Source organism: Onychostoma macrolepis, chromosome 09 (assembly GCF_012432095.1).
Source record: "Onychostoma macrolepis isolate SWU-2019 chromosome 09, ASM1243209v1, whole genome shotgun sequence".
In the NCBI taxonomy this organism is placed as follows: domain Eukaryota; kingdom Metazoa; phylum Chordata; class Actinopteri; order Cypriniformes; family Cyprinidae; genus Onychostoma; species Onychostoma macrolepis.
Genome location: NC_081163.1, coordinates 346,795 through 372,780, shown reverse-complemented (window position 1 = coordinate 372,780; position 25,986 = coordinate 346,795). Strand labels below are relative to the sequence as shown.

At 37.5% G+C, this 25,986-nt stretch overlaps 1 protein-coding gene across 4 annotated transcripts in view; it reads right to left on the bottom strand.

Moving 5' to 3' along the window:
* LOC131547456 (inactive dipeptidyl peptidase 10-like) overlaps window positions 1-19,514 on the bottom strand; it is a 46,134-nt gene extending 26,620 nt beyond the window's left edge. For 3 of the 4 annotated variants that reach the window (XR_009272937.1, XM_058788029.1, XM_058788030.1), the window contains exons 1-7: window positions 19,292-19,514; window positions 15,946-16,057; window positions 15,055-15,150; window positions 14,742-14,836; window positions 14,363-14,437; window positions 7,694-7,746; window positions 7,496-7,577 (exon numbers count right to left, since the gene is read on the bottom strand). Coding sequence is in view for 3 of the 4 variants with exons in the window: in XM_058788029.1 (XP_058644012.1) it covers window positions 7,496-7,577; window positions 7,694-7,746; window positions 14,363-14,437; window positions 14,742-14,836; window positions 15,055-15,150; window positions 15,946-16,057; window positions 19,292-19,351 (573 nt within the window). In the remaining variant the exon portion in view is untranslated. Of the gene's footprint in view, window positions 1-7,495; window positions 7,578-7,693; window positions 7,747-14,362; window positions 14,438-14,741; window positions 14,837-15,054; window positions 15,151-15,414; window positions 15,503-15,945; window positions 16,058-19,291 lie in introns of those variants that run through there. The other variant, XM_058788031.1, reaches the window with a different exon arrangement.
* Between the last annotated feature and the right edge of the window lie 6,472 nt (window positions 19,515-25,986).

Sequence of the window (25,986 nt, the reverse complement as noted above, 5' to 3'; positions counted from 1 at the left end):
CATCATCCATGTGGGGAAGAACGATATTCGGAAAGAGCAGTCAGAACTGCTTAAGAAGGATTTCAGTGAACTCTTTGAAACACTTAAAAGACTTGAAGTTCAGTCGTTCATCAGTGGACCACTCCCAGCAAGGGGAACTAACATGTTTTCACGGCTGCTTGGGCTGAATACATGGCTACAAAGAACCTGCAGTACAAAAGGAGTCAACTTCATCGACAACTTCAATATTTTCTGGGGCCATAGACAACTGTTTTAACTGGACGGCTTCCACCCAAACAAACTTGGTGCGAGAGTGCTAAAGGACAATATCTATTTCTCCCTCCGTCATCCTTCAGTGGTGTGTGCCAATCCACTTGGCCTCAATGGCACACACACACCTGGACAGAATACGAGTAACCACAGGACTTCATGTCAGTCTCAGAGTCATCTTGTGGTTGACACATCCCACAAGGCCACTGATAACACCACGCAGCCAAAACAAGCTCTCCTCACAGAGACTATCCCAGCTGAGCCCTGCCCACACAGCTCATCACAAACAGACTGTGACGTACTACATCAGCTCCAAGACTCAGCACCCAAGGACGACTATCTGGAAAACAGCCAGGGAAGCCAGGACAACATATCACAGCCACCGGAAACACCAGAGCCAGAGCCCCACTCGCCAGACACCCTGTCCCTCTCTTCAGAATCTCCACTTCTAAGCTTCTCACAGAAAATGGAGGAACTGGTGTATGCTGGGACCAAACTCTCCCACTCGTTCGCTGCAAGCCCCCAGATGTCAACTAAAAAACGGCAGGCCCCACAACCACCAAAGACGGCAGGCCCAGCTCTCCCTCCTCCTCCTGTGAGAGCTCTCCGACCGCTGCCACAACGCCAGGGCCCAAACCCTCCTCCATCAGCTGTAGGTGAACCAAAAACAACTGATAACAGCTCTCAGTGATATGTGTCGGGTCCCCGCTATATTAGCAGCAACACTCACAAATGTTCACAGAACAAGCGGGAACCCAGTGTGCCTGTAGCCTTCTATATTTCTGTTTTATCACGTGATAGAAAGTCTAAGGCCTTCTCAAGCCGTACGGCTGACCCCTCTAATCTGCGGCCTGTAATGCGTCAATCTAAGATTGCTGTAGAAACAAAATGTAATTCCATCAAGTTAGCATTTTTAAACATTCGCTCACTAAAAAATAAATCATTTCTGATCAATGATTTTATAACCACAAACAACCTGGATTTTATGTTTCTAAATGAAACATGGCTTGAAGACAGCTGCAGTGCAACAGTCCTAATGAAACGGCCCTCCTAACTTTAACTTTACAAGTGTCTGCAGGACTGTTAGGAGAGGTGGAGGTGTAGCTGCTCTATTTAAAGATGTTTATCAATGCAAGCAAGTGTCATTTGGTCAGTATTTGTCATTTGAATACCTAGGTATTGTGCTGAAAGGTGCTCCACGCATTCTGTTTATCATTATTTACAGGCCTCCAAAATACTCTCCAGCCTTTGTTGAAGAGTTCACAGAACTGTTATCAATGATTTTGTCAGAGTTTGACTGTTTTACTATTGCAGGGGATTTTAATATTCACATAGATAATGCAGAAATCAAAACTGCAAAATAAATGATTACTGTTTTAAACACTTTTGATCTGATCCAGCATGTGCATGAACCCACACACAATCGTGGACACACTCTAGATTTACTCATCAGTAGAGGTCTAAACATTTCATCCATTGTTGTTAAGGATGTAGCACTATCTGATCACTTCTGTATTTTCTTTGATATATTGATCTCTGTTACCACTGAATCTAGATCTGTCTCTGTCAGAAAGAGATGCATTAATGAGAACACTAGTGCGCTATTTATGAAGGCTATATCTTTAACACCAAGCATTTCTGCAGACTCTGTTGATCTTCTCCTGGATTCTTTAACTCAAAAGTTAAGAATGTTATTGATGATATTGCTCCGACAAGGGTCTGCAAGAAGAATGGCAGACAAAAATCACCATGGAGAAAATCAACAGCAGTTCCGAGTATGAAAAGACAATGCAGAAAAGCTGAGCGGATGTGGCGGAAGACAAAACTTGAAATTCACTATAGCATCTATAAAGACAGCCTTCATGCTTTCAATGTGGAACTAGCCACAGCTAGACAGACCTTCTTCCCAAACCTTATAAACAGTAACTTAAACAACTCTCGCACTCTTTTGCTACTGTGGAGAGACTGACAAACCCCCAAGTCAGATTCCCAGTGAAATGCTCTCCGACAGTAAATGCAATGAGTTTGCTTCCTTCTTTTCTGAGAAGATCAATAATATCAGAAAGGAGATTGGCATATCTACTTTTGCAGAGGTCACACAGATTCGACCGCAATTTCAAAAAGAAGTGACTATGTCTGTTTTGAAGCAATTGATTGCAAAATTTTGAAAGAAATAGTACAGCACCGTAAATCATCAACCTGCTATCTTGACACACTTCCCACATCTTTTTCAAAAGTGTGCTTAACTGTTTGGAAGCAGATCTCTTAGAAGTGGTGAACGCTTCACTTCTTTCTGGGACTTTTCCAAACTCCTGAAAACTGCAGTTGTTAAGCCCCTTCTGAAAAAGCGCAATCTTGATAACACAATGTTGAACAACTATAGACCAATATCAAATCTTCCGTTCATAGGTAAGATTATTGAAAAGGTAGTTTTAATCAGCTGAACAACTACTTAAACTTAAATGGATACCTGGACAATTTTCAATCTGGTTTCCGAGCACATCATAGCACAGAGACAGCACTCATTAAGATAATAAATGATATTTGCTTCAATTCTGATTCAGGCAAAATATCAGTTCTGGTACTACTAGATCTTAGTGCTGCGTTTGACACTGTTGATCATAACATACTTCTAGAGAGACTGGAAAACTGGATCGGGCTTTCTGGGATGGTACTCAAATGGTTCAGGTCATACTTAGAAGGGAGAGGTTATTATGTGAGTATAGGAGAGCATAAGTCTAAGTGGACGTCCATGACATGCGGAGTCCCACAAGGCTCAATCCTTGCACCGCTCTTGTTTAGCTTGTATATGCTCCCACTAAGTCAAATAATGAGAAAGAACCAAATTGCCTATCACAGCTATGCTGATGATACGCAGATTTACCTAGCCTTATCTCCAAATGACTACAGCCCCATTGATTCCCTCTGCCAATGCATTGATGAAATAAACTGTTGGATGTCCCAGAACTTTCTTCAGTTAAATAAGGAGAAAACTGAAGTCATTGCATTTGGAAACAAAGATGAAGTTATCAAGGTGAATGCATACCTTGACTCTAGGGGTCAATCAACTAAAAACCAAGTCAAAAATCTTGGGGTGTTTCTGGAGACAGACCTTAGTTTTAGTAGTCATGTCAAAGCAGTAACTAAATCAGCATACTATCATCTCAAAAACATTGCAAGAATTAGATGTTTTGTTTCCAGTCAAGACTTGGAGAAACTGGTTCATGCCTTTATCACCAGCAGGGTGAATTATTTTAATGGTCTCCTAACCGGCCTTCCAAAGAAGACCATTAGACAGCTGCAGCTCATCCAGAACACTGCTGCCAGGATTCTGACTAGAACCAGAAAATTTGAGCATATTACACCAGTCCTCAGGTCCTTACACTGGCTTCCAGTTACATTTAGGATTGATTTTAAAGTACTTTTACTCGTTTATAAGTCTCTAAATGGCCTAGGACCTAAATACATTGGAGATATGCTCACTGAATATAAACCTAACAGACCACCCAGATCATTAGGATCGAGTCAGTTAGAAATACCAAGGGTTCACACAAAACAAGGGGAGTCTGCTTTTAGCTATTATGCTGCCCGCAGTTGGAACCAGCTTCCAGAAGATATCAGATGTGCTAAAACATTAGCCACTTTTAATCCAGACTCAAAACTCATCTGTTTAGTTGTGCATTTGTTGAATGAGCACTGTGCTACGTCCGAACTGATTGCACTATGTATAATCACTTTCTATTCTTAAATGTTTTACATTCTTTTAAAAATCAATTTTTAAATCACTTTGTTTTTATTGTTGATTTTTATTATTTTTAATTTCTTATTATTTTTAATGACTATTTCACTTCCTTTTATGTAAAGCACTTTGAATTACCATTGTGTATGAAATGTGCTATATAAATAAACTTGCCTTGCCTTGGTAATGACAGAAAATGAAACATTGTTTTGAAAACTGATCCAGTTTCAATGCTTTGATATTATTGTATTTCTTTCTAATGTAAATTCAAAAGTGTTACTCTAAAACTTGCACTAAAACATGATTTATACCATCTAAGTACCCTATGTAATATTAATAGAACCACATGTCTTCTTTAATGATACAAGCTCAGAAACATTTATAACCTGGTGAAGTTTTTTATATAGTATTGACTTGGTGCCATGATGGATATTGAAATGTTATTTATTTATTATAACAATATAGATGATTACTTAATGGTAAGGCAATATTTGTGAACACAACTGTGCATGTCAGACAATAAATTCCCCAAAACTATGCATGGGGCTTGCTTTGGTGTTGCCACCCCTCGTAGACCCCATGCCACCCTAAAAATTATTTTCTAGAGCCGCCCCTGCAGACAGAATACAATAATGTGTTGAATTAATGAGGAGAGTCATATAATTAAAACATACAACATTAATGTTTTGAAAGGCCACTTTTTTGTGTTGTCTATTCAACATCACTGTCTATAACAGGGATGGGGAGCGTTGATCCTGGAGGGCCGGTGTCCCTGCAGAGTTTAGCTCCAACCTTAATGAAACACATTCCCCACCTCTGGTCTAAAAGGATAATTAAACATTTAATTGTTTATTTGGGACATTTAGATTTTTTTTTCTTTTTCTCAGCAAATATTGATAAATAATTATTTGTAACAAAATTAGATTAATTAATGAGCAAATCATGTAATTATTAAGATTTAAAACTGTTCATTGACAGTTCTAATTGCTACTCAATGTGTCATATAATGACATATTATAAATACAACTTATCCACTACCTGGTAAGAACATCCCTAAACATAAATTACAATTTATTTAACATACAATGTTCATTTAAACACTTTTTTTTTTTTTGGAGATTTGTAACATTTAATTAAAAAAACAAAAAACAATCATTCACAAAAATATTAATTGTATTTAAATTCTCATCACTGATTTATTTGCACTCAATCTTATGCATTCAACCAATATATTACACAGCTAATGGCTCTATCAAAACAGAAAGAATAATGAATAAACTTTTTTGCGGGGGCACAACTTTACTACCTCAATATGCTTCCTCAAATTTGATGGTGAACTTTTGAAGCCTGACATTTATCTGATGAAAGTCACAACTGAAGTAGAAATGTGTGTGCTTGATGCGTGAAAACAATGATCATTGGTTCTCACGCCAAGTACGCACATTTAAACTTCCATTTACCATATTTATTGTGAATAAGATAAAATAAAAATGTAATGTACTTTTTAAGATGAAATCAAATTGTAAGGAGTTAAAAAGTACTGTTTTTTTTTCTCTAGAAACGTAATAAAGTAAAAGTACAAATAACCAGTTTAAATTGTACTTGAATAAAGTACAAATCCCCCAAAATAATACTTAAGTAATGTAATCAAGTAAAATTACTCAAGAATTTTACACCTCTGGTGCAGAATAATCAGTGTATGACATCAAAGTACTGCGAGAGCGATTCGAAAGCTGAAGGATCCATCTGCTCTCTTGTCGCTCTCGCGGTACTTTGATGTCAGACACTGATCATCCTGCGCAGCGCCGAATGCGCAGTCGAACACACCTTATGTCTCTTGTCGAGTATTATATGTGTAACCTGCTGTTGGTGAGTTGTGTTTCTGTTCATGCCAAGTCAACTCTATTCAAGTTAAATCTGTTTCTGGTCAAGTTTATGTCAAGCGAAGTCTTCGTTTGTTTGGAGTTTGGATTTAACACTGTTTATTAAACTGCACATGGGTTCTTATAACTTGCTGTTCAGTGGATTGCTTGTTACAAGTATACCAAAAGTACAATTGCAGGGTATTTTTATTAAGTACATAAATATGTAAATGTATTTGTAGTATACTCAACACAAAATAAATGTATTTCAAGTGCATTTTAGTATTTTTTCTTTTTTTTTTTTCACTAGGGAAGGCTGCTTGACCTTGGGTTTCTTGCTGGTTTAATAGAGGATAAGCCTAACAGGTGAACAGCACGTTTCTATGGGGTTGTAGTGTAACAGATTTCAAATAATTTGCAATATAGAAATATTGTGGCAAATTATTTTGGGCTATATCATACGTTCATCTGCTCTTTGTTATTTATGATGAGAGAATTTGTGTGCACTGAACAAAACTCTGGTGTTCCAGCAATGACTCATATAAAAGCCTCTGAATGGCCATTGCATTCATACGCACAACAGAATCATGTGTGATTGGTTATAATGATGGAATATGAGCAGATAACAGACTAAATTTAATGCTGCTATTGACATTTTTCATTGAATTTTTATTTTATGCCAGATCTGTAATAGATTTAGTTTAATTGTGCGAGGGTATTTTTTTGTCCCCAAGGCCCTTTAATTTCTGACCCATGGCCAGGCGATGGCTAAGCCTTACTCACGCTCCACTTATGCCTTTCTGTCATCACAACTGATATTCTGTTTAATGGCGTCTGTTTAACTCTCGTCAGAAGTGCCCATAATGCCTCTTCTAACGAGAGACACTGAATCTGCACAAACAAGTGTCCGGTGGCACACAGTCAAAAATCGAGAGGTCCTGGATCCTGTTTCTGCAGGATCTGACAGAAATGAAGCTCTGGTTGCGTTGATTTGTAATGTATTGCTGTGTTGTGATGTGAATACTCAAATTGATGCTTTCTTGTTTCCTCGCTCCTCCAGCCTGAGATCCAGAAACTGATCAAAGTTAGCTTAAGGACATCTCAATTCTCTAATTGTGCTGTGAGGAGTCGAGGAACGAGGAGTAAGGAAGCTTCCAGAGGAGCAATAAGTGAGGATACACAGGTGAATCCTATGCGGACGTCTTTCTTGCCGAAAAACCTGACGCACCTATAAATTCTCCTCCCCCTTTGCATCTGTCACAATTTACCTTTGCAGTTTAAATAAACCATACATCTCACATATTTCAACAGGACATCCTGCTTTTTTATATTTATTATGAATGCTTTAAATAAATAAATGTAATCATATTTATAGCGCTTTTTACAATACAGATTGTGTTAAAGGAGCTTTATAGTATTAAACAGGAAAATAGTGTGTCGATAATGCAAAAAAAAAAAACAATAGTAAACACTTTACCAACATAAGGTCAGAATATTCTAATTTACAAAAATGCTTTTCTTTGATTCCTCCATCCTCATTTTCTTTCCTTGTATCCTTCCCTCATATCCTGGTGCAGCTCAGACATGAGGAAAGGAAATGAGGATGTGCAAATAAAAACTGAGAAGCACCGTTTCTTTTACTCACCAGCTGTTGACCATGATTTCCCCATGATGCAAACTGTAGAACACAATCAGAGACCTCCGGAGGATTCAGTTCGTGCACTTCCCTGCAGTAACACACACACAAACACACACACAAAGAAAGAGAAATGCACCTTCATCACATAACATTCACATAAATAACAGTCCTCCTATGCATAGTACCTGTCTGTATTTGTAATACCGTGTTTGTATGTTGTAGATCAAGTAAGATGCCAGGTAGGAGTATCGATACACCTAAAAACGACACAAGCGAAACTAAATCCAGAATTATTTAGACCAAATGAAACACTATACTCAACACAACATTCATGACAACACAACACATAACTAAAATTCACATACACACACATACATATACATATATATACAGTGGGGCAAAAAAGTATTTAGTCAGCCACCAATTGTGCAAGTTCTCCCACTTAAAAAGATGAGAGAGGCCTGTAATTTTCATCATAGTTATACCTCAACTATGAGAGACAAAATGAGAAAAGAAAAATCCAGAAAATCACATTGTAGGATTTTTAAAGAATTAATTGGTAAATTCCTCAGTAAAATAAGTATTTGGTCACCTACAAACAAGCAAGATTTCTGGCTCTCACAGACATGGCTGCTGAGAAGTTTGTGTTTGTAGCTCCGTGTACCTTCACTTTTTATTGAATCTCTACCTTACTTTCACTCCCTTTTGTCTAAAGTGATAATATATAACTTAATTCCCACCATATTTCTGGTGTTATCTTTCAAACTAATCTAACTAATTTGATCGTTCGCCTTTAAAAACCGCGAGTGCAGCTTGTTAGCCCGTTAGCTTGTCACTCACGGTTCCATTTGCATTTCTATTCGCGCCTATTATTTTTTTATTTTTTCCTCGCGCCGTTTTTCGCGAGCTCATCAAACAACAGTGGTGAGTGGTAAGTTAAGTTGGTATCATTAATCAGTCACGGTGAGTAATGGCTTGTTCTCCTGCTATTGTTGTTTGCACTGTTTGCCACATGTATAGCTTATCTGTCTCTGTCAGCAGCGAGGGATTCACATGTGATAAATGCAGGGAAATAGTTAGGCTGACAGAGAAGGTTTTAGAACTAGAGACACGCATCCAAACTTTAGTTGAGGATAGTAAGAATGTGAGGGCTGTAGATACTGCTTTGGATGCGACTAGCTCAGGGAGTCCTGTACATTGTTCGGTTTCGGTTGAGCCCCTGCAGCAGGGCAACTGGATGACAGTGAGGCAGCCTAGTCGCGGGTCAAAACACCACTCTTCCGTTCCGATCAAAACATCAAACAGGTTCTCCCCACTCAGTGATGCACCCACTGAGAAACCTGATGAAAGTGCTCTAGTTATTGGCGATTCTATTGTACGGAACGTGAAAATAGAGACACCAGCCACCATAGTCCATTGTTTACCAGGAGCCAGAGCGCCTGACATCTTGGCAAATTTAAAAGTGCTGACTAATGCTAAACGTAAATTCAGTAAGATTGCTATCCACGTCAGCGCTAATGATGTTCGACTTCGCCAGTAGGAGATCACTAAAAATAATGTTAAAGAGGTGTGTGAACTTGCAAGTACGATGTCAGATACTGTAATATGCTCTGGTCCCCTCCCTGCTTACCGGGGTGATGAGATTCATAGCAGACTGTCGTCACTTAATGGCTGGATGTCTAAGTGGTGCTTGCAAAATAACATAGGCTTTAAAGACAATTGGAATAATTTTTGGGGCAGACCTGACCTGTTGAAAAGAAATGGTGTTCATCCCTCCTGGGGTGGTGCCGCTCTTCTCTCTAGAAATATGGCACATAGTCTTAGAGTTCGTACTTGACTAACTGGAGCCCAGGTCAGGAAGCAGACAGACTGGCTAAACCGATCGTCTGCTAGCCGCCTCACGTCACAGAAGTCAGTTAACTCTCAGCACATAGAAACTTTTTCACCTAGATATCACTCTATAGTGACTGTGTCAGAAAATACAGAAAACATCCAAACCAAAGTAATAGTAACAATTGAATTGATGTTCAACAAATAAAAAACCGATATAATACAGATAAACACATGATAAAGCTTGGCTTATTGAATATTAGATCCCTTTCTTCAAAAGCACTTTTTGTAAATGATATGTTCACTGACTATAAACTAGATGTGCTTTGTCTGACAGAAACCTGGCTAAAACAAGATGATTACATTACTTTAAACGAGTCTACACCCCAAGATTACTGTTACAAACATGAACCGCGTCCAAAAGGTAAAGGGGGAGGTGTTGCTACAATTTATAGCAATATTTTCAGTATCTCTCAGAGGTCGGGTTTCAAGTATAATTCGTTCGAAGTAATGGTGCTTCATATAACGTTATCCAAAGAAACAAGTGTTAATGATAAATCCCCTGTGATGTTTGTACTGGCTACTATATACAGGCCACCAGGGCACCATACAGACTTTATTAAAGAATTTTCTGATCTTCTATCGGAGTTAGTGCTGACTGCAGATAAAGTCCTAATCGTTGGTGATTTTAATATCCATGTTGATAATGAAAGAGATTCGTTGGGATCAGCATTTATAGACATTCTAAACTCAATTGGTGTTAAACAACACGTTTCAGGACCTACTCATTGTCGAAATCATACTCTAGATTTAATACTATCACATGGAATTGATGTCAGTGGCATTGAAATTTGGCAGCAGAGCGATGATATCTCAGATCATTATCTAGTCTCCTGTATATTCCATATAGCTAAAGCTGTAAAGCCAAATCCTTGTTACAAATATGGTAGAACCATCACTTCTACCACAAAAGACTGCTTTATAAATAATCTTCCTGACTTATCTCAGTTCCTCAGCATATCCAATAGCTCAGAACAACTTGATGATGTAACTGAAACTATGGACTCTCTCTTTTCTAGCACTTTCGATGCGGTTGCTCCTTTACGCTTAAGGAAGATTAAGGATAAGAGTCCAACACCGTGGTATAATGAGCACACTCGCGCCCCAAAGAGAGCAGCCCGGAAAATGGAGCGCAGCTGGAGGAAAACTAAATTAGAGGTATTTCGTTTAGCTTGGCGGGAAAGTACCCTATCCTATAGAAAAGCATTAAAAACTGCTAGATCTGATTACTTTTTGTCTCTTCTAGAAGAAAACAAACATAACCCTCTGTATTTATTCAATACAGTAACTAAATTAACGAAAAATCAAGCATCAACAGGTGTTGGCATTTCCCAAGAGCATAGCAGTAATGACTTTATGAACTACTTCACTTCCAAGATCGATACTATCAGAGATAAAATTGTATCCTTGCAGCCGTCAGCTACAGTATCGCATCAGATAGCGCACTATAGATCCCTTGAGGAACAATTACATTCATTCTCTACTGTGGGAGAGGAAGAATTGTATAAACTTGTTAAATCATCTAAACCAACAACATGTATGTTAGACCCGATTCCATCTAAACTACTAAAAGAGCTGCTTCTAGAAGTCATAGATCCTCTTTTGGCTATTATTAATTCATCATTGTCATTAGGATATGTCCCCAAAACCTTCAAATTGGCTGTTATTAAGCCTCTCATTAAAAAACCACAACTTGACCCCAAAGATCTAGTTAATTACAGACCGATCTCAAATCTCCCTTTTCTGTCAAAGATACTAGAAAGGTAGTATCCTCACAATTATATTCCTTCTTAGAAAAATGATATCTGTGAGGAATTCCAGTCAGGATTTAGATCGTATCATAGTACTGAGACTGCTCTCATTAGAGTTACAAATGACCTGCTTCTATCATCTGATCGTGGTTGTATCTCTTTATTAGTTCTACTGGATCTTAGCGCTGCGTTCGACACTATCGACCACAACATTCTTTTGAATAGACTAGAAAACTTTGTTGGCATTAGTGGAAGCGCCTTAGCATGGTTCAAATCGTACTTATCTGACCGCCATCAGTTCGTAGCAGTGAATGAAGAGGTATAATATCGATCACAAGTGCAGTATGGAGTACCTCAAGGCTCAGTACTAGGGCCGTTACTTTTCACGCTTTACATGTTACCCTTGGGAGATATTATCAGGAGACATGGTGTTAGATTTCACTGTTATGCTGATGATACTCAGCTCTATATTTCTTCAAGGCCTGGTGAAACACACCAAATTGAGAAACTAACGGAATGCATAGTCGATATAAAAAACTGGATGCCGAGTAATTTTTTACTGCTAAATTCTGAAAAAACAGAGGTGTTAATTATCGGATCTAAAAACCCCACATGTAATAACTTAGAACATTATCTAACACTTGACGGCTGCTCTGTCAATTCTTCTTCATCAGCCAGGAACCTAGGTGTGCTGTTTGATAGCAATCTTTCATTTGAAAGCCATGTTTCTAGCATCTGTAAAACTGCATTTTTTCATCTCAAAAGCATATCTAAATTGCGACCAATGCTCTCAACGTCAAATGCAGAAATGTGAATTCATGCATGTTTGATCCCAAACACACCGCCCGGGCAACGAAGAAGTGGCTTCGTAAGAAGCATTTCAAGGTCCTGGAGTGGCCTAGCCAGTCTCCAGATCTCAACCCCATCGAAAAGTTGAAAGTCCGTGTTGCCCAGCGACAGCCCCAAAACATTGCTGCTCTAGAGGAGATCTGCATGAAGGAATGGGCCAAAATACCAGCAACAGTGTGTGAAGACTTACAGAAAACATTTGACCTCTGTCATTGCCAACAAAGGGTATATAACAAAGTATTGAGATGAAATTTTGTTATTGACCAAATACTTATTCTCCACCATAATTTGCAAATAAATTCTTTAAATATCCTACAATGTGATTTTCTGGGATTTTTTCCCTCATTTTGTCTCTCATAGTTGAGGTATACCTATGATGGAAATTACAGGCCTCTATCATCTTTTTAAGTGGGAGAACTTGCACAATTGGTGGCTGACTAAATACTTTTTTGCCCCACTGTATATATATATATATATATATATATATATATATATATACATACACACAGTCATGGCCAAAAATATCGGTGCCACACTTCGGCTTGGGCAAGGAGCGAGGAGACGAGGACAGAATTCAATAATCCTTTTATTGAACACCACACCAGGAACATGGAACTCGGGGGGTAGACAAACAGAATGACATTTAAGAGTGAACATTGAGGCAGGTAAACACAGGACTTATAAACACTGGGGAAAACTAGATAATTAAAGACAAACGGCTGGGGACTAATCAACTAATGATGACATCAAACAAGGACAGGAACAGGAACATCAAATAAGGGTACGAGAGGAGGGGAAACAAGACACAGATACAAAGTCTGACAATCAGCACCCTTGATAAATATGATTAAAGAAGGCTGTGAAAATTAATTTGCATTGTTAATCCTTTTGATCTTTTATTAAAAAAATTCACACAAATCTAACCTTTCATTGGATAATAAGAATTTAAAATGGGGGGAAATATCATTATGAAATAAATGTTTTTCTCTAATACACATTGGCCACAATTAACAACACTCTTTTATTCAATACTTTTTGAAACCTCCATTTGCCAGTTTAACAGCTCTAAATTTTCTCCTATAATGCCTGATGAGGTTAGAGAACACCTGACAAGAGATCAGAGACCATTCCTTCATCCAGAATCACTCCAGACCCTTTAGATTCCCAGCTCCATGTTGGTGCTTCTTCTCTTCAGTTCACCACTCATTTTCTACAGGGTTCAGGTCAGAGGACTGGAATGGCCATAGCAGAAGCTTGGTTTTGTGCTCAATGACCCATTTTTGTGTTGTTTTTGAGGTTTGTGTTTGGATTATTGTACGGTTGGAAGATCCAAACATGGCCCATTTTAAGATTTCTAACAGTCACTTATTGATAGTCAGTCACTTATTGATTTTTTTTATCTGTTGGTATTTGATAGTATCCATGATGCCATGCGTCTAAACAAGATGTCCAGGACCTCATCAACATCAAAAATACAGCAGTATATTTCATTGTACACATGGGGTACTTTTTATCCCTGTGTTCATTTTTTTGTTTCATCTGACCATAGAAGCCAGTCCCATTTGAAGTTCCAGTCGTGTCTGATAACTGAATATGCTGGATTTTGTTTTTGGATGAGCTAGGAGAATTTTTCTTGAAACCCTCCCAAACAACATGTGGTGATGTATGTGCTGTTTGACAATTTTTTTTTTAAGGTTTTCTGACCCCGAGACTCAACTATTTTCTGCAATTCTCCAGCTGTGGTCCTTGAAGAGTCTTTAGCCACTCAAACTCTCCTTCTCACTGTGCATTAGGACGACACATGTCCTCTTCCAGGCAGTTTCGTAACTTTTTATGTTGATTGGAAATTCTTAATTATTGCCCTGATGGTGGAAATGGGAATTTTCACTGCTCTAGCTCTTTTCTTAAAGCCACTTCACTAATTTGTGAAGCTCAATTATCTTTTGCTGCACATCAGAACTATATTCTTTGGTTTTTCTCATTGTGATGATGATTAAGGGAATTTGGGCTTTGTTTTCCGTCCTATTTATATTTCTGTGAAACAGGAAGCCATGGCTGGATAATTTCATGTTCATAATCACCCTGGAGTGCTCAAAATTGTGAATATGAATGGGAATATACTTCAGAGATATTGTACACAAGAATTTCCAGGAGTGCCAATAATTGTGTCCAACGTGTATTTGAGAAAAACATTTATTTCATAATGATATTTCCCTCCCATTTTAAATTCTTATTATCCAATGGAAGGTTAGATTTTTGTGAATTTTTAAAATAAAAGATCAAAATGATTAACAATGCAGATTAATTTTCATAGCCGTCTTTGATCATATTTACCAAGGGTGCCGATATTTTTGGCCATGACTGTATGTACTTGACCTCTGACCTCTCTGACATCATACGCCAGTAAGACGTAGTTGAGATCTGGTGACACAGCAAACTTGGAGGCCTTGAACTCTGCCTGTGTGACAGATGAAACAAATGACAACAAACGGTTATCCCTCAACAATAAACATGATCATGCTGAAATGTTGCAGTGTGTGACTATTAATTGTGAGTTTTATATTTAAACTTTCTATAGTTCAAAATAAAAGAGCAAGTTGTAATGTGTTATGTGTCTTTTTAGGATCATATAGTCCACAGTAGGCTTCCGTGTTTCATGTTTGTGGCATAAGAAATATTTTTTCAGCTTTTGCATCTGTTTTAAAAGTTAAGTGCAGTTTTCCCATTTGAAATACTTGTCTCGTTTGTATAACATCACTCACAAATGTGGTGTTTTTCATTAAAACCTCCTCCTGATTGGTCTCCATGTTCAGAATCTTTAGATCTCCGTCTCTGTCCTTGTAGACGAGTCGTTGAGCTGAAACATATTCACACAAATATCCAGCACATGCTCTAAACAGCAGCGTCACAACATTGTTCCGATTCAAGGGTTAGGATTGTTTGATAGATTCTGCATATGTGTTTACTGCCATGTGTGTCTGTCTGACAGGTCTTGTGTTGTCCAACAGACACAGCTGCTGCAGAATGTGAACAGAGATTGAGACTCAGGGAGGTTGTGAGTGTGATCTTTCTCACCAGAAACCCACTGAGCTTCAAGATCATGATCCTGCAGCTCACTGGAGAAAAGGTCATCCAGGGTCAGACAGGATCTCAGAATGTGGTGAGCATCACCTGAGACGGTTAACACACAGACACACACACACACACACACACACACACACACGTTTGTTTTTGTGAAAAGTGGGGACATCCCATAGGCGTAATGGTTTTTATACTGTACAAACTGTATGTGCTTTTGCGCTACACCAATCCTACATCTAACCCTACCCCTTACAGGAAACTTTGTGCTATTTCAGATTTTCAATACACTCCATTCTGTGTGATTTATAAGCGTTTTGAAAAGTGGGAACATGGGGTAATGTCCTGAAAAGTCACCTTCTCCTTGTAATACCTGTCATACCCTTGTCATTATACAAATGTCCTCATTTGTCACAAAAACACATGCACACCCACACACACACACACACACATATACACTTACATGAGCATGTTCAGTGTGAAAGTTACAAATGCCACATGAAGAAGTGCCTCTCATGCTTCTTAAGACATCATTGAGCTCCATGTTAAAGATCTGCATGGACTAACCTGTGACTGTTTGACCTGACCAGTACTGAGTCTGAACTTGCTCACTCTCTTCGCAAATGTCATTTTATTTAAGTTTTTTATATATATTTTGCTTGGTCAGTATATTTGTGGGTTTTGGATCTTTTACTGTTGTAGGCTGTAAAAATCTTAATAACTGTAAAAGTGACTGAAATAATTTGGCGAAGTGATATATGGAAGTGTAATGTGACACAAAGTTACCCAAAGCTGACTTAAAACCAGACATTCTGGGGGCTCGGTCAGGTGACAGACTTCTATTCTGCTCTGTGAATGAATGTTTACTGAAAGTGGAAACACACAGACCTTTAGACAGCAGAAAGATGGACAATCCGATCAGCGACAGCACAAACGCAATGACCAGAAGTGAGATTCCCACTCCCTTCCAGTTCATCTCAGTGGAAACACTTCCCACATCCTACAGAGAGAGAGAGAGAGAGATTGATTTACATTTACATTTACATTCATCTTTGAACAGAATTGTAACACAGTTCGTAGATCGGGAAGAAGGAGGCGGGAACCGGCGAACGTTCAAACAAAGTTTTAATAAAATAAACAAACATCAAAGTAAAGCGGCAGCCCCTCACGGACGACTGCCGCACATAAAATACAAAATAAAAGTCCAGGCCTGGTCCTCTCTCGTCTTCCACTGTCGTCACTCCTCCTTTTATCCTTCCGGAGCTCCTCCGTGGGACTCGAGACCGGCGAGTGGTGCAGGTGTCGCTCATTATCATTAACTCCACCGGCCTCGCTCCGTTCCCACGGCTCTCGGCCCCGCCCCACTCGCCACAAGAATGTCTTGGTGACCTTAGATTGTTTTAGACACACTGACCCTGTTTACTTGCAGAAGGACATTGCAATTTTAATAAAAATTTGGTCATTTGCTTCTTGTTAGCTCCATATACATATATAAACCTGATATAAAGCTGATAACCAGATTAAGCCAATATTGCATTATTTTCCAATATTCCATAATCTGATTAAATTGGCTGATGTGTAGCTGTGTTAATCCAAATTATTTGTTGTGTTAACAGTTTATTTAGAAGTAGAGACCGGGAGGGGACATATTAACTCGTGGGAACGTAATATGTCGTGGCCTTGAGACCATTATGTCGTGGCCACGAGATGCTATGTTGAGGGAACAACATCCATTTCTCGTGGCCATGAGTTTAATGTGTAAACAAACCTGCATGATCATAGCAACCCGGGATTATCAGAGAGGGATTTATTAATATTTTATTTTGAATTAAGGAATTATTATATTCATTATTATACAAATTATTAAATTATTATATTAGCTAACCATAGGCTTTGGCTATCATACTGTACGGTTCGCAGTGTAAAGCGATACACGAATTGAAAGGGGAAATATATAACAATAAATATAAAAATATAGCCCTAACAAGTTCCTATAATAATAATAGCCATAATAACAGCCATAATAATAATAATAATAATATACAAATATTAAATTAAATGTTTAATGTTAATAAAAATGTTTTATCCCTCTCTGATGATCCCGGGTTGCTATGGTCACGCAGGTTTGTTTATGCATTAAAATCATGGTCACGAAAAAAATGTCGTTCCCTCAACATAGGAAGTCATGGCCACAAGAAATGGATGTTGTTCCCTCAACATAGCATCACATGGCCACGATAAGGATAGTGTTACCTCGACAAAATGATCTCGTGGCCACGACATATTATCACATTCCCACTAGTTAATATGTTGTGGTCACGACAAAATTAAGTGAACCGATGTCCCCTCCCGATCACCGTACAGAAGATCCACTGTAATGGAATTATAAATTAAATACTAAATTAGAAGAATCTCTAAAAGAGAATAGAGATTAATTTGATTGACTTAGTCTGTTGAAATCATGCTGGTTATATGTATATAGGAATATTCATAATTCCAACATTAATTTGAAAATGTGGTCACTGATTTGATGTCAAATGAATGATGCACTTCGGACATTATGATTATTGTAGTTCATTGTGCTACTTTAATGGTACATTCATCATCTTTTGAAGCAAGCATGTCTGGAGTTTGTTGTATGTTTTGATGTGTGTTTTAGACACAGTCACTGTCTGTCAATTTTTGTTCTTCTAAGCGTCCTGTATTTGCTGTATGTGCTGGTGTCTTCAGATCTGTGTTTCAGCCCGTTTTTAAATGAAAGAAGCACCTCTGTACCTGCAATCTTCATGGCAAGCTTATCAAATAAAAGCTGCTCCAGATTTATTATTTTATTTATTTATTTATTATTTATTATATTATAAACTGAGAACTTTTCACTTGAAAGCATCAGTGTAATGTGTGTTTGTGTTTAGACTGAATCTGATTGACTTTGTTCTATTTTTAATTTCATACTGAACACTATTTATTTCTCAGAACCGCAACCCTGTGCAGCTCAGTTTTGTCTGTGTCTTGATTCTGACAGAATGAGTCAGACTTTGAATTAACACATCTGATAAACCAACACAAATTTAGTTTATGAAACAAAGCTGCACTGCCTATGAAATCAGCATTATCCGGAAGCAGACAAACTCAAAAACCAAATCCATTTGTTTTTTTTTTTTTTAGGATTTAAGGCATTAAGACCATGTTAAGACATTTGATTATGAGTTCTGGGCATTATGCCATCATTTGTTCCGTTATATAACTTCTTTGAAATAAATTCACCCATTAACAATACAGCATTTTGGCTAGACAAGTAAATTCTGTGCTTTTCCTTTGAGTTCTGTTGGACAGACACAGAGTTTAAATACCGTATGCATTTCTTCAGCACAATTTCAATCACAATACAAATAGATTTGTTTACTGATTTCATTTTGTCATTTGTTTCACTGGCATTAAGGCTTAACGTGCTGTTAGTGATCAGCAGGAGATTAAAGTTAGAGTGAGTTTAACTCAGACGAGATACACACAGATACACTTATAATCTTTAGCATAAAGCTGAAGGCGATTTAACGTAAATGACAATAACTTTTAAAAGCATGATCTATATGATCTGCTCTTCTAAGCCCTTTGTTAATGCAGATAAGAAATAGTTGAAACACTTTAGATTTCAAAGTAACTCCAGTGACATACAACATATTTTTTTTAGTAAAATGTGTATTTTTCTTGATCAACAGCAGCAACAACAAAAACCAGTATAAACATGCAAACGTCACAGGTTCCTTCATGCTCTACATTTAGATGCACTCAGTAAGTTTGAGTGAGTCTCATTAATGATTGAATGAAAGTCCTCTGACGTCTCCCTTGGGATCGGCCTGACCTTCATCCAGTTAAATCTTTAATCTGCAAAGCACTTTAACCTAACATGAGCTATTTTATTTTGTGCTTATCTTACTAACCATGGTGGCAAACTAGCCCTACATGCAGAGACAATGATCATATATGTTTGTTAAGTGTTCTGCTCTTTTAAATTAGAGAATGAGTTCAAGGTTTGCCCGGCAGTTTACAAAACTGACATTACGCAGTATATCTGTCTATAATCCTTTTAGAGAAAAACTTTCATTGACAAGGTGGGTAAGCAGTAAGGCTGTTACCAAAAAGTTTCAAAGAAGCTCCTCCGCAATCACACAGAAACACACAATCAGAAACAGCCTTGATTATTTCTTTTGCATATATATGTAGAACTCTTCCTCACCTTCACATCGATGGATGAGCGCCTCTGGCAATGGTTGGACACTCCAGCGGTCTGATTCATGTCTTCTTTTATTCCAGCAGTTAATAGCAGTGAAGTGGATACTGGTGCGAAGCTGGTGTGTTATCCAGCACTGATGAGCTCGCTCCGTCACTGCAGCTCTCGATCAGAATCCAGCTGCACGTCAGAGATGCACCAGATGCAGAACCATCCGTGTGTTGACACAAGCGTCGAGTGGAGCGCAAAATCACCATAAACATCAGTCTGCTGGATTATAGCAATGCGCTCAACGATTTTCACAAGTAGGACACGGGTCAACAAACAATCAGTCCATACCAAACAAATAAACACAAGTAACAAAAAGCATTAAGTGACTTTATTTAAAGAAGGTGAGGAGAGAAGAGAGCAGGAGAGAAGAAGAAAGTATAAATGTCTCTTTTCTCTCTTCATATTCTTCATCTTCTCTCATACCTTTCTCTTGTTCTCCCTTTTCTTACTCTCTGATTTGTCTCATCCTGTCCTCTTGTCTCACTCTCTAATTTCAATTCAATTTTAAGTACTTGATAATAAAAATATTATATGAAACTATTTACGTTAAATATATTATTGTTCAAAAGTTTTAGATTAGTACGATTTTTAAATGTTTTTTAAATAAGTCTCTACTGCTCAGCAAGTATGCACGTATTTGATCCAAACTCCAGCAAAAGCAGTAATATTTGTGAAATATTTTTACAATTTCAAATAGCTGTTTGCTATGTAAATATATGTTAAAATGGTATTTATTGTGACCTAAGCTGAATATTTCAGCATCATTACTCCAGTCTTCATTGTCACACAATCCTTCAGAAATCATTCTAATATGCTGATTTGCTTATATATACAGTATGTGTTTCTGAGGGTGTGCAGCTGGAAATGAATTGGGTAGTTTCAGCAAAGGATAAATGGATTTCCGGCACTAAATCGCTTGCAGTAGCTGCTACAAAATTTATTTAAAAATGACTATCCCTGTCTGTACAGCTGATCAGCTGTTCCTCAATCTTCGCTGATCTAAAGACATAAGCGGAGACGTTTTTAATAATTGGCAAGACGTGGGAAAAGCCGTGTAAACAGGTTGCCTGCTGTTCATCCAATCAGAGACAGTGACACTGCAAATATGCAAATAAGAATGTTAACCGGGGTTTAGGAATGTACAGTGTGAAACGTCTGTTAATGAATACCCAGGGTTAACAGTTAACCCCAGGCATAGTATGCGCAGTGTGAAACGTGATTACAGATAACCCAGGATTCCGCTCATCCGGGGTTTACGAGGACCCAGGGTTAACAATTTCAAGTGTGAAAAGCCCTAGAGTGGCAAATAGAAGACGTCACTCAGTTTCTCAAATGAATCAGTCCAGCTCAACTCATCCATAAATTGAAAAGCTTCCTATTTTTTTTAGTTAATACCTGTATTGTAAAATCACTAGTTTAGTTGAAGAGGTTGTCTTTGTGTCATGGCACACAACATTTTACAACAATTTTAGTTATACATATTAATTACACATTTTAGTTATTCTTTTAATTTAGGCTTTAAACGCGTCATTTCCTAAACTCAATCCTAACCCTGTATACTTGGAAAGGATGACTATAGAACTGCAGTTCCTGCTACAATATATTTGACATTCACATTGTTAAAAGAAGACTCATTCTCTGTAGATCTGCTGTACTACTGTATTTTATAGATACTGCGATTTTGTGAAACATTAGAATTTAAAAACTTTTCTACGTGAGTGTTAAACTGTAATTGATTTCTGTGATCAAAGCTGAATTTCCAGCATCATTACTCCAGTCTTCAGTGTCACACGATCCTTCAGAAATCATTCTAATATGCTGATTTGCTGCTCATTAAACATTTCTGATTATTCTACTTCATGGAGCACAACTCTTCATTCCCTTTGTAACAGGGCAGATGAGACGTCAGACGTGTGGATCCATGTGCAAGCTTTTATTATGAAACATGGTGAAAACACAGTCATGGTCGAACAACAGTAAACGTGATCCGGAGGGCTAGACAAAAGGGGTAATCCGTAAACGTGAGCAAAAGTCCAGGCAAGGAGCAAACACAGTCCGAAACAGCAAGCAAAGGGTTAATCCAAAATACGTGGGCAAGAATCAGGAACTGGGAAATCAGGAAACACAATGAGACTAGACTAAGACTAGAACTAGAAACTAAGACAGGGAAATGGCTCCGTAAAGCAGCTATCACTTGGAGAGCGCTAAACGCATAACAATACTAGAGACTAAACAGAAAATAAACATGGGATGGCTTGGTAAAGTAGCTAACACTAGGAGAGTGCTAAGCGCTAGACAATACTCGGCAATCTGAGCAGGATCTGAGTGGGTGTTATATAGTGTGTGTAACAGCTCTCAGGTGAGCGTGTGATTGGTGACAGCTGTGTGATCAGTGCAATGGATGATGGGAAATGCAGTCCAGTGTGATGTGCAACAGTCAGTGTGGTGTGAGAGTCAATATGATGGAAGGGCGACCTCCAAGGGCGAGTGGACGGAAGACCATGAACCAGATTCGTGACACCCTTCATACAGGCAATATGTCCATTATTTGTAGACATTCAGACTTGCACTGTAATACATCTATAGTAGCCTACATCATAATACATGACAAATGATCAGGGCCCGGTTGCATGAAAGCCCTTAAGCTAAGAAATCCCTTAGTTATAAGGTTAAGGGAACCCTTAGTGAAACTTGGGTTGCAAGAAAAATCTTAAGAGTCAACTTAAAGGAAACTTAAGGCTGTCATGAAGTATTCCCCTGAATTATCTAAGTGTTCCCTTAAGCGTTGCTACAAAGTCCTTAGTCAAGTCAAGTCAAGTCACCTTTATTTATATAGCGCTTTTACAATACAGATTGTGTCAAAGCACTTAACAGTATCAAATTGGAGGATAGAGTGTCAGTAATGTATAATGATAAGATTAAACACTCAATTTTCAATTTTCAGTTAAAGGCATTTCATTATTGAATTCAGAGATGTCATTGTCTAGCTCAGTTTAGTTTAAATAGTATCTGTGCAATCAAATCGGCGATAATCGCTAGAAATGAAGTGTCCCCAACTGAGCAAGCCAGAGGCTATTTCACCTTGATAAATTTAAGGGACCAAAACAGCTCCCTTAAATCATCTTAATCTCAGTATTTTTAAGATTTTTAAGCTCAAATGTAAGACTTAAGACATTTTTCAAATAAAATATCATATAAGCATATTAGGGCAATGGCTATGGTAACATATTAAACTGTAAAATGACTGTAAAATGCATGACTTACAGGTTTTCACAAAAAAAAAAAGTATATAATTTAAGAAAATGGATGAGTTGTATCAATTATTATATATTAACTTAAACAATTATAATTAATCAATTATTAGCCTACATTAATTAAATAACAATATAAATGTAATGTATGCCTCAACTGTTTAACTTTTTATAATGCATTATCTTCTTGTTGATCCATCTGTTCACATCAAAACATGGGTTAATTTTCACATTTATCAACATTTTTATATAAATATAAAACTTTAAAACTTGGTACAGTCTCTGCTGAGTTTGATTAAAACTTTTTATTTTTTAACATTGGAAATTCAGTCAAAATCAGTCCATTTGAGAACCCAATCTGACAGCTGGCAGGAATCAGTTGAAAATCCAGTGCAGCCTCTAAAATTAACATTTATATCTGTGCTGTGGTGCATCATGGGAAATGGGAGAAACCAAGTGTGGAGGATAAAGGTAATTTTTGTTGTCTGAAAATGACAACAGGAAATTGAATCGATACATGACTGTTAAATAATAATGTGTGTATTAAAACATGTTCAACAAATTTATAATCTTGAGATGTGGCTGTTTAATGAATTTAATTTCTGGTTGTTTGCATCCCTGTTAATGGTTGTGCCCATGAGTATAAATGCCTAGAAGCTGAACTTGCACAAGGTTGTCAATCTGAGATGGAAGTTAAAGAGTGAGGAAGCTTCTGAAGAAGCTTCCTTTGTGAAATGTTACTTATGTTTGCCTTGTACTTTGTTCTTGTAACTGTTTTCACTGTCTTTATATTTATTTTTAATAGTACTGAAACCTCTAACCAATACAAATTTCATATTGAGTTTGAATATCACAAGCCAATCGGGTGTTGTCTTCATTGGCGAGTGCTGTTGGAGGTGGGGTTTGACTGTGACCCAGATGTCTGTCTATATATCTATCTATCTCTATCACTTTCTCAGATGCTTCGTTGTGGCTGGAAATGGGTGAGTAACATTTAGATATCAGCCTCACACAATTCATAGTGTTTATTTATTAAGGTTTGTGTGTAAGGTATGAAGTGGCAAGTTATTGGAAGTACTGTTTTGCATGTTTTGAATATTAAACATTTGAGAGTTTGTATGCTAATCATTTAAAAGCACATCATTATCTTGTTTTGTTTTTTTGAGTTATGGAAACTACATTCGTTTTATTCTGGGCAGCACTGAATCATAAAATTTAAATTTGTGGATACTGACCCTATGCAGTGATTGCAAGGCATTGCTGTGTATGTGATCTAATCAACAGTAAATAGAGCAATTTAAACCCTTGTTCAACATCCTCACTATTGTCCATTTTGTATAAACCAGGGGTGTCAAACTCAGTTCCTGGAGGGCCGCAACCCTGCGTAGTTTAGTTCCAACACACAAACCATGTAGTTTTCAAATAAGCCTGAAAGACTTGATTAGCTGGATCCGGTGTGTTTAATTAGGGTTGCATCTAAACTTCGCAGGGCTCTGGCCCTCCAGGAACTGAGTATCAGTTTATACCAGGTATCAAAATGTGTTATATTGTGAGTTGTAGGAATACACGCATGCAGTCTTAAAGTAATGATACTGATATGTAATATGTTGTTCAGCAGCCTTTTTATGCCATTACAAGTAGTGTACTGCTCTTATAAACATTGCATTTCTATTAGGGTATGTAGACTGGGGTTTAGTGTCCAGCTATAAATGTGGAATTTAGCCAGTTACTGTGTTCATTAAAATGTTGATTACATTCTTGTCCACTTTAAATGTATGGTTAAAGCTCTAGTAGTATTAATGGTGGATTTTACAATCTCTTTGCCAATGTTTTTCTGTTCTTTAAAAGTTTCCTTTAAAAGCATTACATTCTTTAACATTTTAATCCCATAAATCCAATACGCATCTAAATCAGTGGTCTCAAACTCACTCCTGGAGGGCCACAGCTCTGCAGAGTTCAGCTCCGAATCACACCTGCTTGGAAGTTTCTAGTGATCCTGAAGTGCGCACTGTCTCCCGGGTGCGCACTGTCTCCCGGGGGTGGACTGTGATTTATCAGCTCATAACTTGATCATTTACATGTAAGTTTTGTTAATCCTGTGGAAAAACTGGTAAGTTTGAATTTTTACATTTTTCTTCTGTAAATTATTTTTATTTATCTTTTTTGAGATGAGTCCATCTCGGAAGACTAACCTGTAGTCCTTTTACAAGATTTAACATGTTATATAGATCAGTCTCTTTATTGGGTTGTGTTGATGTTGGGTGTACTAAAGAAGCAGAACAGCGGTTAAAGTCAGTCTCCTGCAGGTGTATATCCACTGCTACTTGAGTTCAGATGTATGGGGTGCCCAAACTTACTGATAGGAAGTTGTACAGCAGAGACCCATTTAATGTGTGCGCTAAAGCACTTTAGGTATGGTTAATCATGGGTGAACTTAACAATCTAATGCTGTACCTGTCTGTTATACAAAGGTTTTTTGATAATGCTGGACTGTCCTGTTCGATGCACCTGAACCGTATTAACAGTGACATGGAAAACAAATATTTGTTTTCATGTGCTTTGTGCTGTTGTGGCCTTGTCTGCTTTCATATTCTGACTGCCTTTAAGTATTAATTGATAGTTGTGTTTTTGTATTTAATAAACACCATAGCATATAATGTTCTTTGTTCCCCTTCTCTTTTTTTTTTTTTTTTTATTTTTTTTTATGAAAGATGTGGATAATGTTTTTATTTTATTTTGATGGTCCCTTTTGAGCATTCTATTGACTATGTAACTTTGCACCTACATGTCAACTGAGTCTCATTAGAGTATTCGTAGACTGGCTGCTTCATATCTGCTAACTCTTTATTGTGATGGTCTTCCAATAGACATTCTACAGACTAGAAGTAAGTTTGCAAGTACATGTCAACTTATTCTAATCCTAACCCTACTAGTCTACCCTACACTCTAATGAGAGTTAGTAGATATGTAAAATAAATATTACTTGGTCAACAATGTGTTAAAGGGAACATAAAAATAAAGTGAAACCAAGATGTCTTATGACCGTTATTTCTCTCAGCCTCTTTGAATCCACCCTCATGTTTTTTGCATTTGTTGCCTGTATGTGTCCCCCTTTTAATGGCTTTGACCATTTTGCTTTGTATTTGTACAGTTTGTTTGTAAATTTTTATTCATATTCGTTCCTTATGCTATATGTTGCACTAGAGCTGTATTAAAGCTTAAAACTGTTGTGCATTTTGTATATATATATATATATATATATATATATATATATTTTTTTTTTGGGTTCATGTAAACTGGTGTTATGATTTTAAATTAATTAAATTTCAATTCCTGGCTTTATTATCACGAGAATTGTTAATATTTTTTGTTTTATTCTGTAAAGGGGTGTGCCCCCAT